The 14,302-nt window shown below is 36.8% G+C and overlaps 1 protein-coding gene across 1 annotated transcript in view; it reads right to left on the bottom strand.

The window, feature by feature from the left end:
* The window catches only part of LOC122808344 (ADAMTS-like protein 2), a 1,521,014-nt gene that overhangs the window by 1,076,934 nt on the left and 429,778 nt on the right, over positions 1-14,302 (bottom strand). Inside the window, exon 6 of the mRNA XM_044079311.1 lies at positions 11,159-11,282. Coding sequence (XP_043935246.1) covers positions 11,159-11,282 — 124 coding nt within the window. The remainder of the gene's footprint in view (positions 1-11,158; positions 11,283-14,302) is intronic.

Raw genomic sequence — 14,302 nt, 5'->3', positions numbered from 1 at the left:
AGCAACTTTGTGATCTTTTGTGCTACTAGCTCCCTCTAATTAGTTGGAACATTGAGGAGAATTTTTTTTGTTTTTACTGGAATTTGTAAAAAGGGAATGAAATGACCTCTTGATATGATGCTTTGCACCCAAAAGTCATTTGTAATGGCTAGCCAGGCATTTTGGTGCAAGGATAAGCACCCTCCATCTGCTTTCAGAGAGGGACAGTTGGGCAACCTTTCAGGAATGCTGGAAGGATCTGTCTGAGAAAGAATCTCAAGATCCTTGGTTCTGTGGTCCCCCTCTGCCATGTGGGTGATCCCCACGTGACTCCTGGAAAGGAACTTGAGATTTCTTGAACCATATTTTATTACCACTACATTGGTTCCAAGAGAAAGGTCTCTGCCTGGTAAAAAAGCAAATTCCAACAGCCGACAAGGTTTATCCATCCTGTTCACTGTGGGAGAATCTCTTTTATTTTTGGGTCAAACAAGGATGATCCGTCAAAGGAGGCATTGATGAATGATGTCCTGAAGGGTTCCACAAAATTGCACAATCACATCCAGGCATGTCTCCTTTTGGATACACCTGAACTGACTGCCCTCAAAGTACCTTCCACGGCATGCAAGATCAACCTAATGGACGCGTTTGTAATCGATTGTAGGATGGCCACCTATGAGGAAAATTACTTCTGTTCCTCTGCAGACATGGACCCTAGGACAGGATTAGAGAGTTCCTTTCAAAGACATAATAACACCAAAAAAAAAAACTAAACATAAAAAAACAAAAATCCATGAAGCCCCCTGTTTTGCTATCCTGTATATGACAGAGTTTTGAAAGACAATTTATTTATGTTACTGAATTTTTTGTAAACAAGGTGGTCATCTAAGAATGGTTTATATATCCATGTGGTAATTGTAGTGTGTGTGACAGGATTCAAAATGTTTCTAGTTTATTTATTTATTTATTTTACATTTGTTAACCGGGGGTGTCTGACTGAGCTGAAAAGGCCCTTTTTTAGCAGAGGCCCGGGGAGAAAAGCTCCACAAAGAAACATTACAGACACATTTAGCTATTTAGACATGATCAGTATACACACAAATTACAAGAGACATGTTTTACAGTGGTATGTGGCACATAAACAGTTACAATGGAGAGAACAAACAAAAAAATATTACTTTTAAAAATAAAGGTACTTAATAGATTTGCGGTGTACAGCTGAAATTTGGAACATAGGTAGAAAACATACATAGTACACAGGTACAGTGCATACATTGTAGATTAGCCAGTGTTTGTGAGTAAGATTGAAAACTATTATCAGGTGCTCTAGATTTAGTATGTATATGTTATCCGCTTTCACTAGCCTGGGGAGCAATCATGGCACTGCCAACTTTGCTTGAGATGTTGCCTGATGAGGTCTTTAAAGGAGGCTTTGGATGATGTGTTTTGAATGCTAGTAGGGACAGAGTTCCATTTTATAGCCACTGAACTACTATAAAGTGCATCTCCAAAGCTATTGTAGCTGTTGGTGACTTCTAGTAGTAGTCTGCTTGATGATCTAAGAGGCCTTTTGGCTGAGTGATGTTGTACTAGGTTTTTGAGGACAGGACACTTATTGGGGAGGTAATAGATAGAATGACAGAGGCAGAGCTGATTTTAGGTTAGGAAGTTGGGCAGTTCAAGCCAGTGGAGCTCTCTCAAAGCAGTACAGTGATGAGTTTTATATGAGCAATTTGCAGCAAAGCGGGCAATTCTGTTATAGCAGGTTTCTATTTTGCTTAGTTCAGTTTTGTTGAGATTAGTCAGAATGGGAGATGCATAGAGTAGGGTGGATAGAAGTTGGGAGCGAGCAATGGCTGATCTTGTGTTGTTGGTAAGAAATGGTTTGATGCTGTAGAGTGACCCCAGTTTGGCATGTACATTTTAATAGTTAAGTTGAGATGACTATCAAATTTTAGGTGGGAGTCTATGGTTATTCCCCAATAGCTTAGCCTGTGCCACTGGAGCAATTGCAGTAGCATTTGTGGAGTAGATAGTGAATTGACTGTTAGTGTTTTTGTTATAACTGGTTATAATCATAAGCTGAGTTTTCTTTGGATTGAGGATAAGTTGGGCTTTGGTAAGGTAGTTTTCAACATCAGAGAATGCTAGTTGAGTTGTTTGCAGGAGGGTGGGAATGTTTTGTGCAGCACATATTAAGGTAGTGTCATCTGCATACTGAATTATAGATGCATGCTGTGTGGAGGTATGGAGGTTATTTGTGAAAATTGTGAAAAGTAGTGGTCCTAAGATAGAACCCTGTGGGACTCCTATAGTTATGGGCAGCTGAGGAGAGAGAGAATTTTCCCATTTCACAGCTTGGTACCTGTCAGTTAAGTAGCTTTGGAACCAGGTAAGAGTGGAATTTGATAGATGATATTGGTTTAGTTTGTTTAGCAGGATTTGGTGTGAGACTGTGTCAAATGCTTTGGACATATCCAAAAAAAGAGTTGACACCTGTAGGCCTTCATTTTTGAGATGGTTTATTGTGTCTGTGAAGCAGAGGAGGGCTGTAGTGGTACTATGGGCAGGTCTGAAACCATGCTGAGTAGGTGACAGGATGTTGCTGTCTAGGAGATAGTTTAGCATCTGGGTATGGATGCATTTTTCTAGGATTTTGGCCAGGGGGGAGAGTAAAGCAATGGGTCTGTAGTTATTAAGTTCAGTGGAGGTCCCGACTTTATGTATGGGTGTAACATAGGATATTTTCCAGAGTTTGGGCACATAGTTTTCAACAATTGATCTGTTTATGAGAGTGGAGACTGGGATAGCAATAGCATCTGCTGTGAGTTTCAAGAAATAGCTGGGGAGTAGGTCGGCTGCTGTTGATGAGGTTTTAGTTTGGAGAGCATGCTTTTGATTGAAGTGGTGGAAACTGTTTTGAGGATAAAGCTTGTATTAGTGTTATTTGTGTTGGGGGGATAGTGAGGAAGGAACTGTCCTGTGATACTAAGGATAGAATTGAGTTCACAAAGTGGGAGTTGAATTGTGTTTCGATGGGAACTTTAGTGTCAGGGGTGGTTGGTTTGGGGGTAGCCTTTTGGGTGGATTTTAGTAGCTGGTTTACATTTTTCCAAAATGTTTGTGGGCTGTGTTGGTATTTAGTTTGTAATGTTGTGTAGTAGGCTTTTTTTGTCCAGCCTAATGCATTTCTTTGCACAGTTGCGCAGTTCTTGGTACTTAGGCTTTGTGTTTCTTTGTTTTTTTCATTTAGTTTTATTTATTTTTTTATTTTTATTTTATTTTTATTTTCATTTTATTTTATTTTATATTTATTTTTATTTTCATTTTATTTTTATTTTATTTTTTTTTATTTTTATTTAGTTCATTTATTAATGATCATAGGTATATGCCCAAAAAGAAATTTAATTATAAAGCTTGTGGGGTTGTCAATATTTTGGAATGTGGGTGTGATGTGGTAGAGCAGCACATAGGGTAAACAAACAGGATGGTAAAAACCCACATTTTAAAGCACTTGGCAGATATTAGAAATGGAAAAAGGGAAATTCCAGTTGACAAACACTTTAATTCTGGGCATTTAGGGGATGAGGCTTACTTTTTTAATGTTTTGGTACAACCTGTAGTGGAGTGATGGAATTTTCCTAAAAAATTAAATAAACTTGAGACCACTTTCATTTTTGATTATGGTACCCATTCACCCAGTGGTCTCAACCAGGAAGTTTTTTGAATTTTTGAATAAAGTTGCTGGTTTGTTAAGTGTGTGGGTTGTTGGTGGGGGTGATGAGAAAATTTATTTTAGTTGCTAGTACTCATCTGTTGCTTTTAAATGTTTTTCTTTAATGTTGGAAATGATGTATGGTAATTGTTTAATTGTTTAATGAAGTAATTCCACTGTGATACAACTATTTAAGGATTTGTAGTTTTATAGTCTGTTAACCCTTGAAGGTGAAAGGCTGAGGTACCAGGAGAATACATACTCTTGTCATTGGTTCTATTGGCTTCATTGATTTTTGTTTTTTTTTTTAGAAAGTTCCTATATCAAGTCCCTCTGTAATCTGGTGATATGTGCCAGGTAGTTCAGCTATTGCAGGTCAAATTTCAGTGACACATACACTCGTTTCCAAAACCTGTCCAAAGCCCTAGACTCTCAGTGGAACTTTGTTTGGCAAACTCCTTTTTTGGGGCTGCTGCAACAACCATGGCATCTACAAGAATCCCTTTAGTCCTGTACTGTCTATTAGCACTGGGGCCTAAGATTATGTTAGGGCATTTGGGAATAGGTTCCATGGAGTCTGGTTCCTTCCGGTAATAGCCTGCTGGGTAGCTTGGAGGGGCTGGACTGGCTGTCCCTGTGGAGTTGAATGTCAAGGCTCAAGGCATAGAGACACATGAGATGTGAAGAGAGATTTGAGGGGGGAGAGACATTCCACACCAACAAAGCAGAGGAGACTATCTCCATTACCACAAAGGGAGACTGTTCCCAGGGAGAAGGAAGCCGAAGCAGCAAAGAAGCCATGCTTCCACTCCATTGGCTCCATCTGCCCCAAAAGCAATTCACCTGAGGCAGAGCTCAGAGCTGAGCTGTCCAAAGCTAAGACTCAGAGGGGCAGAGATGGCTCCAAAAACTTTTGATTCTACTCCAACACCTTGGATCCAACCACTCATCAGAGCCAGGGTGCTCAGAAATACCCTCAGATCTGAGAACACAACTATCATTGGATCTGATCCAGATGGTCTAAGCAAACTCAGATTCAATGACTCTAAAATGAAGAGTTGAATCAGAGAAGGAGCCAATATTGGAGAGGTGGAGCTGGCCAATACTTCTGACCCAAAGGAGTAGGAGCCAGGTGAACTTCCACCTGTATCTGCACTGAGAGAAACGTCCCCACCATTCTATCCACATCAGCTTTGGTGAGACTTCAGGAAGAATGAAATGAAGCAATTGATTGTGATTTGGAACATCATCTCCCTAGGAAGAGAGCAGGGACCCTAGATGGCACTAGGTCTAAGGAGGGAGAGTATTTGGTCTGAGAAAGTGATTTAGGATCTGACATACTCAGATCTGAAAACATTTTAGGGGGTCCTGTTGAATTGTTTGAGCCAGAAGGTTTTGGATCTGACTTGATTTTTTTTTTTTTTTTTGCGGCAGCTCCATTGAGGATGGAGTCAAAGATTCTGATTTCTTTGGGGACATTTTTGTAGCATCCTTTGATGTGATCGTAGGGAGATGAACTCCAGATATAGCTTCCAAAAAAGTAACAGGCAGAAGTCCCTTTACAGTTAGCTTATTTTTACAGTCTGCTATTGCACAAGGATTAAAGCTCTTGCAAATACAGCTTTCTACATTAAGATGCACTAGGCATAAACAACAGATGCAAAGATGATGAGTGGCTGAATAAGGTAGGTTTATGGCCATACTTCCTACACTTTTTGAAGCATTTTGCCGACATTTTGAAAATAAAGATAGCAAGATTTTTTGAAAGGGTAAGGAGGAATGAAAAAAGAAAAAGTACTAACAATGATATGACAAAATACATCAGCAGTGTAACAGGGAAAATTACAGACAAAGAGAAATTATATATATTTTAAAGTTTTAAAATTTTAAGAAATGAGATATTAAAATTAAGAAAAAAAATAGTAGCAATGGTATTCAAAAATTACACTAAGTGTACAAAGAGATAAATAGGAACAAAAAGTTGTTCAATAAACTTATCTTTAAATTCACTCAAGAGCAAAGCTGACCACATCTATTCACAAAAGTGGCAAACAAGATCTGAGGTATGTTAGGGATTAGTGCATTATGGGTAGGGAGGAGCTTGAGAGTTTCAGTTGGCCACGAGCTATAGTAATGGCCCAGTCAGATCTGAGGTTCGGATCTTAAAACAGTGTTTGAGGAATGAATGAAAGTTGACAACATTAGATCAGATATTTATGAATATGATCTACATTTGTATAACCTACTAGACTTTTTAGGAGAAGGAGATTGACTCAGGCATTAAAAAACACATCTAAAGTTAATAAATAAGGAAGAACATCAGCAGCAAGCTGTGGCATATCCAATACTTTTGCTGGGAAATACTGGATTTTATTCTGCACCCACCGCAACACCTATTCCATTTTAGCTAAGATCTCAGAGAAAGATAGCTCTTCTGGAGGGAAATTTGACGTAACAATTTCCTCATAATCAGAATGTCCAACTAGTGGACAAATTACTGAAAAAACAATCCCCTCCCCATTCCTTGGTCTTCTGACTTAGAATCAATGTATGAATGAGACAGAAATCTTTTCCTTTATCTATCTGAAAGTGAAAAAACAGAACTTAAAACATTCAAACCAACAATTATTCCTTAGCAAAGCCCAGCAAGTCTTCCTTGTTCATAGTAACTAAAACAGAAGGAAGCAAGATTCTTTTTTTTGTTGTTTTGTTTTGTTTTCCTATTAGACTCACTGGAAAAAGACCAATTCATGCCAAGGTCACTATCCCAGGGCTGATACATCCTAGCCCGGATATATGGTAGGTCCTTACCTGCTCCTTCCCCTAAAACTGACAAGAGTGGTTCTCACTTACGTGATGAGGGTAAGCCTACAGCCACAAAGGAGGTGTCTAACTCCTAGTCCTTTGTGGCTTCCCAAGGAACTACAATAGATGGACCGAGGGGTATCAATGAGTACTCTGAGGAACCAAGTCAGGCCATAGCAGAGGCAACCATAGGTAGCTGATGCAGTGAGGCAGCCAACTTAGCATCCAAAGACTCCGTAACAGTTTTCTTCTTCTTACAGACACAGGAAGGAAGAGCCAAGGAGACTGGTAACTGCCCCAAGGACCAGCTGAAAAAGAAGCCTGGAAGACAGGAAGCAAGGCCTGTGAGAGTTGATAAATCTCCTGACAGAAAAATAAAGACATTGAAGTAAAAAATAAATAAAAGTACTCAAAACACAATATCTTACCCCTAACTCTCTAACTCTACATGAAAATGCAGAAATTAATAATAAAAATTATTTTAACACAGTTTGTCACACAAGCATACACTGAGACTACACACAGACACACAGACACACACACTCACACACACACACACACACACACACACACACACACACACACACACACACACACACACACACACACCATGACAGTCCATAAAAACACCCTTCCTTGCTTGCCTAACATATTTTATTCACAGGAAAGCACAGTTTTTCATCAGAAAAAGAAGTAGAAGGCTTTACCCAGAACAGAATATCTACCTAGCCTTTTAGGATCATTAGCTGACTGTTCTATGAAGCTTGCAGAGGGAAAGAACTTCAGTGGCAAGAAACCTATTTTGATACTCAAAATGTTTTTTTTTTTTTTTTTTTTAGGACAGTGCAGTGGTGCAGTAGCATTGTTGCCTCACAGCAAGAGGTTCTCCAGTTCGATTCTCAGCTGGAGTGCCTTCTGTGTAGAGTCTGTATGTCCTCCCTGCATTCATGTGGGTTTCTTCTAGCTGCTCCGGTTTTCTCCCATGTTACAAAGACATCTGACTGGACCATTTCTCCCCAGGCCTCTGCTGAAAATTGGCACTGTTCTAAGTTGGACTTTCCCGGTAAATAAATGTTAAATAAAAAAAATAAAATAAATAAATTATGTGGCAATGCTCAAACCCCTGGCAGTTAGGGCAAGGAAAGTGCCCTGTATTTGAAAGCTGGCTGGTAGTCAAATCCTGGGCAGGATGTAACCATATAACCCAACTAGCTTAGGTCTCTGCAACAATGATCTAATACTGAGTATTTGCACCACTCAGAATTACTTTTTACTTTCAGAATCTCTGGATATTTCCAAGTCATGTTTTCCACTGACACTCTGTTTTCTGTGCCATCTTTAAAACACACTGTAATGGTCTCTCTCTTTTTTTTAGCTCTCTCATCTGTGATTCATTCTTCTTCTGGCAACCAATGGAGTCATGTTACATAACATTTCCGCCTTAGCAGCTCTATCATCTGTGATTCATACTGCACAGTAATACAGCTGTGAATTCATAGGTTTCAATAGGGATGGAAAGAGAGAGGACTATAAATACCATGCTATGTGAGTTTTTTCTTAGCAAAAATCTTAAATATGATTAGTATGATATAAGAACCTGGGAGAGAAACTATTAAAGAAAGTATCACAGGATTTCATGCAAACCCAACATACTGTGCAATAAGGAAACTCATTGACACAGAAATGCCATGCAAAGACAGAGACAGTAAAGTTAACCTTTGCTCCTGTGTCAATGTAGAGATAATTCTGGAGGGAAGAAAGGCAGTCTGAAAAAGAGAACAGTTGTGTTTGGGGTGCAATTATCCTTTACCTAAAGGAAAGGTATAGCTCTTACAACTATATCTACAATGATGTATCCTGGAAGTCCTCTGAGAAAAGACAAGAAACTATACTGCAAGTAAAGAAGAATAGCTTGAAAACCATAAAATCTACTTAAAATAGAAATAGCACTGTTTGGTACAAATTCAGATTTCAAAGAGTAATGTGAAATAATTTCTTAATATGGATTTGTAATGGTTAAATGAAACATATTCCAAATACTGAACCCAAACCCAATTTTATATTTCAGTATAAATACCACACACGCTATAATACAAACTAGAAACAGTGTCAGCAATGTTTTGTTTTATATCAATCAACACTTTCATATCACAAACAATTCTATAACAGTGCTCATTTTTCTGAGATATTACAGAAATATGAAGATTATGCTTATTAGTATTAAGCATACAGACAACACACAATTTTCCTCAGGCAATATAAGTAAAGCAGTTCTTATTATCTTATTTTAAACGTTCACCTACAGGCCCTAAGCTTATTTCTAAGTCATTTGATTTTTGCTGCATTCATTTTCATAATAAATTATTCAAGCTTTGTGTATGATAATGCAAATCACTTAGTGATGTGTTTCTTCTTCCTAATCTGCTGTCGTAACAGGATGTTCCAAAATGTATAACTGTCTCTATCACAGCAATTCAGTGGTAAGTATGAAATTATTGTACATTCTACATAATAGCCATATAACACACACTATACAATGTTAATGTAATTTTCTGTTTCCCACCTTGGTCAAACTATGGCCATCAATAAATTCCTGATCATTTGGTTTTGAAGATATGACACAGCATGTATTAATATTTCATACTCTCGTAGCAGCTAATGAACAAATAGTTATATTATTTATTTTTTGTTTATTTATTTGACATTTGTTGACCAGGTATGTCTGTCTGAGCTGAGGCCCTTTTTCAATGAAGGCCTGGGGAGAAAAGCTTCAGAGATATTATAAAAATGCATAGTAGTCATAAAATGATACAATGTACTAAAGGAAGTAATATAACTAAAATAACTAATAGACAGGCTGCTAGTAAATGCTCCACATGAAGTTTCATCCAGCATAATGTAATACACTCAGATCGTTATATTTTTGCTTTCTTTCCACTCCCACAACATTTCATAACTTGTCTTTCAATTATTTCCACCTCACTAGAATAAGGAACTATTACAGTGAAAGTAAGGAGTGACAAACAGTGTAAGATGTATTAGATTCCTAATAATTCACCAATGGAAAGTTCACAGAGTAAGAATACAATGCCGAAAGCCACCTTCATTAATTCTCAAAGTATTTTTGGGAGGAGACAAAACCCACAATATGCCCCATGTGAAGGAGAACCCCCAGACTTTTTTATACCAACTCTACAGTTGCAAGACCATGAGGAAAAATACAAACTCCATTATTCCTGAAAGAGGTTTTCAGCAAAATTAAATCTGCAATGGCGTCACTCACTAAAAGTACTTTCATACACCTGTCTGGTTCCTAATGGACTTACTGTTCAAATTTTAAATGCAAACAACACTGTATACAGTGTACATGTACGCAGTAATATGCAAGGTATATTTAGTACTAGCTTTTTGCTGTATTTACTCAATTATACATGGAAATGTGCCACTGAAAGGGGTATGCTTTGGGACATCCTTGGAGAGTAGTTTCACTGCATGAATGCTCGCTGTGCTTAGCCATACAAAGAATGGTGAAGGGAAGGAGAAAGATACATATAGGCATCACATGAAAACAGTGACAGAGAAGTCACACACTTGTTCAAGTACAATTCTGAGATTCTAACTGTATAGTTGTTTTGTCATTCCAACTATCTAAATGCCAGTAAATGAAAATGTAACTTGTGTACCTGAAACTCTGGAAAACTCTTATGTTCAGCAAACCTTATCCTGCTGTTTAAGATTGAAAATTCTGTGCGAGGTAAACACTCAAACTCACAACATATTTTTTTATCAGTAGTATGCAAAATAAGAACTTACATACGTTAAAGGTAGGATGACTTAATTATTATTTTATTATTAAAGTATAATGCTCTGAGTAACCCATGAAATCTTCAATACATACAGTGTTTAAAGTGTTTTATTCTAGTGATTCTAAGAAGCTTTTGGCTCACAGGGACAGATAAAGCAAATGTTTTGCCAAAGTATTAGTAGAAATGTACAGTCCAGCCATACATCTCAACGTCTTACAGCAAAACATCTGGACAAAGCCATAAATAATGGGGGGGGACAAAGGCCAAAAAATAGGGACAAATTTTACATATTGCTGTTATAAACTTAGAAAGTTGATAGAGTTACAGATTTTCCATTAGCATTAATTTTCTGAAGAATATGAAGTCTGAAACTCAAATGCCTGTCATTACTTTCTTATTTCCATCCTAAATGATTTGTCAGAAAACCAAAACTTTATAAGGAATAGACCAAAAATATGAGGCAAAAATCTGGACAGTGGAGAGGTATAAGACCAGCTTTTATGTAACACTGCTGAATGATTCATTCAGTCACCAGACCATTCAATGTCAAGAGAAGTGAGCCAAATATATTTTAGTTATATTTTGTCTTTTTCACCCCGTTACTAAAATGCAATCAACTCCAAACTCACACCACAATAAACTGTGGACAGCCTCTGTGGTAGTAGGTATTTCACCATATAAAAGAAATGTAGCCATATTAATCTTTTGCTTTATCAAGTAGCATACAATGAATATATATTAAACATGCAAGCACTGTGCAGTCTTGGAACCTGGTGCCTATTAATAGCATTTACACTAATGCTAAGCAAGCACATGCAGACATTAATACAATGCACTTGGAGCAATAGAATACCTAACTGTGTGATCGCTTTCCTGAAAGTCCCAGAGACTCTGTAACAGGTGCTGCCATCTCCTCCACATATGCCACATTTATCCAGTGTCTTTGATGAAAACAGTGTTCCGTCACACCCTACTGACTGGATGAAAAATAATAATTAGTAACTAGGCAAAATAATCAAGGCATTGCAGACAACATGAAATCTAACCTTTTAGTTTAATCTTTCCTTACTATTGCAGTTAAACCAGCATATTTTAACAATCATATGATCTTCCTAGTTAAAATTGTTAGTAAGCTGTTAGTATGTGTTCCACATTTTGACCATTTGTTCCAAATTATCAGGGCTAGTGTTCCTCATTTAGGAGATGGAAGGTTGAGAGCCATGAATTTTAGTATTTCAGCTGCCTTTACTCTTAGATTATAAGTTTGATTTTTGTCATAACTTAGGAAAAAGCTTTTCTGTTAATATATCAATAAACCAGAAAGACATAAAAATGAGAATGCAGTACTACATGTTTACAATTCATGTGTAAAAACGATAACTAAAGGATATAACAGCAGATTTTCAAGATTGTTATACACTGATCAACAGGTTTATTAGTGCTCACCCAGTGTGAAAGCTGCAGTTGTGAGAAAAAAAAAACTTTAAAGCAATCAAATTTGATAAAAATCAGTTACTGGCTTGTGATTACACTGCTTACATGGCAGTGAAGAAGAAATCTAAAGAAAATAACAGAAAATCAACTAGAAAAGGAGAAGTGAAAAAAGAAGAATCTTGCAGCTCCTCAGCAAAACACATTTCAAGTTTCAGCTTTGGTACAGGGGATTACTTTCAGTAATTTAGTAAACCAAATGCACTCAGAGGTGCTTAAAATAAATGAAACAAAGAATGAATATAAACATTCACGTACAAAAGGCTGTAAAAAATAAAAGGCTTTAACAAGTTATTCAGATGAGGTGATAAAACTTCAAAAATTAGACACTAAAATGAAGAAAAGGCTGAGTGAGCATGAAGCTTTTCAAGTAGAGCTTTTTCAAAAAAACTTAAGAGTTAGATGACAAGAGCAAACAAAGAAAACCTGAGATTTTCTGCTGAAAATGGAAGGAACATGATGTATACCTTTTATGAACGTACAAATAGGCAACATTGATTGCTGTTCTACAGCAGAATTTGTTAATTGAAAGAGCATGTAATGTGTAAATTCAAATCTGGCCATGAGAAAGCAGCCAAGACCTACATTAGTAAAGATGCAATCATTGCAGCAAAAAGAATTGCTCTTGAAAAAATTGCAGCAGAAAGGAAAAGTATTAAGAAATAGATGCAACAGATTGTTTGTGGAAAATGATTATTCACTGTACACCAGACAGAAGAGAAGTTTCTCCTAGCAATTACAGAATTTTGACAGGCAGGTGTAAAATTCAAGTTGCTGTATCCAGTTGTCTTCAGACTATTTGTTTCCTGAAGGATCAAAGGGATTTTTGGATGCAGAACAGTTCAAGGAGGCTAAATAAAAATGTTTATATAACCAAGAGTGAGTCAACACAAAGCCTGGCAATAACAAAGCCTGTAGAGACACTTTGCAAGTGAATGCTTTTCCATTGTTCCACAGAAAAATGCTTGAGTGACAGAAAAAAGCACAGGGCCTGACTGTAGCAATCAGGAATATTTTAGATTTGAACCAGAGACTGGTGTTGAGAGATGTAAAAGACCAGCAACATTGTGATATTATAAAATAAATGGGAGAATGCAAAGCATCAGTCTCATTAGATATGTCATTAGACATGTGAAATGTGGCTTTGCAAGAAAAAGTGGTTGAGAAAGATTGGATTTTTTTTTTGGATTGTGTTAAACTGGTGGAGGAACTGTAAAGCATATCTCTCCATTTTATGTCATTAATGCTTAGAAGAATACTGAAGGGACTAAAGAAGTAAACACACATTACATTATCACTTAAGATGTGGTCACATAGACATTAATAATGAAGAAAACAAATCATAACAATATTTTTCATTATATATTACTTTTTTTCAGCAATTGTCATTCACTCCATTACATGAATTGCTCAGTTTCTACCTTTCCTAAAATCTCATTCATCCTCCTAAATATTATTTTTGCTTGTCTTGTTTGCACAAATTCCATTGATTTCTGTGAAACTTTTCTAAAGTTCCCAGCTTCAGCTCTTTATGTATTTTCAAAATTCAGTACTTCATTTGTGGTTGGTTTAAATTTTGATTTCCATTTTCCAGTAATTGCTTTTTGGCAATCAATGGCATTACACATAATAATGCCTTACTGTATCTAAACAATTCAGATTCTGTGTCCCAACCCAAAAGAACCATTTACTTACTTACAGACATTTGTTTCCTCAGCATTTCTGACAGAGTATTCTGTAGGGAATTTTTAAAATCTGTCAACATGACATACTCCCAAAACATAAATCTGCAGTTACCCCCTCTTTCCCATCACACTTCCAGCATTTGCTGCCTGCCATGAGAAAAAAATCTCTCTAGTCTGCTTAGGGTATAAAAATTCCAATGCAAACACTTCCAAGCAAAAGTCTTAAACCTTTGGAACTTTGTTGTATACTTGGGAGTCATACTGAGGTTTTCCCATTATTCCTGTTCTAAGCTGCCTCTGCAGTTTCACTTCCTATTTTTTTCTAACCATTTCTTATTTATTCTTATAGCTGTCATGGCAATATTGTAATGTCCTACAAATTATCGCTTTTTAAACAGCAGCATATGTTCTACACTCAGCTAAAAACTCTACAAGTGTTGTAGTTTTGTTGTTATCAATATCTATTTAAAAATATTATAGACATTGCATCTAATATTATATAGTAGTCTTGTATAGGGTGCAGCTGGAGTTGTTTTAAATGTGAGATGAGACTGCTGTATATGTTAAAGATATTAAAACAAGAAAGTATTTTCTTAGTTGCAATGTATTCAGGATTTTCAGTGTAGCATAGTGAGATAGGCTGAAGAGAAACAAGTTGGGATGGGGGATATAGAAGTGTATTAATCGCATTAGGTGTTAAATTAAAATAGAAATGGCTCCTGTTTTTAAAGGAGTGGATATTTACAGTAATGTCCTTCATTTAAACTACAGGCATTTTTTAAACAAATAGAATTGAGAAGTAAAACAAAATGATATATGGT

The sequence above is a fragment of the Protopterus annectens genome, chromosome 8.part0 (assembly GCF_019279795.1).
Source record: "Protopterus annectens isolate FY-2018-M chromosome 8.part0, PAN1.0, whole genome shotgun sequence".
NCBI lineage: Eukaryota > Metazoa > Chordata > Ceratodontiformes > Protopteridae > Protopterus > Protopterus annectens.
This window is presented reverse-complemented; position numbering and strand designations above follow the sequence as displayed.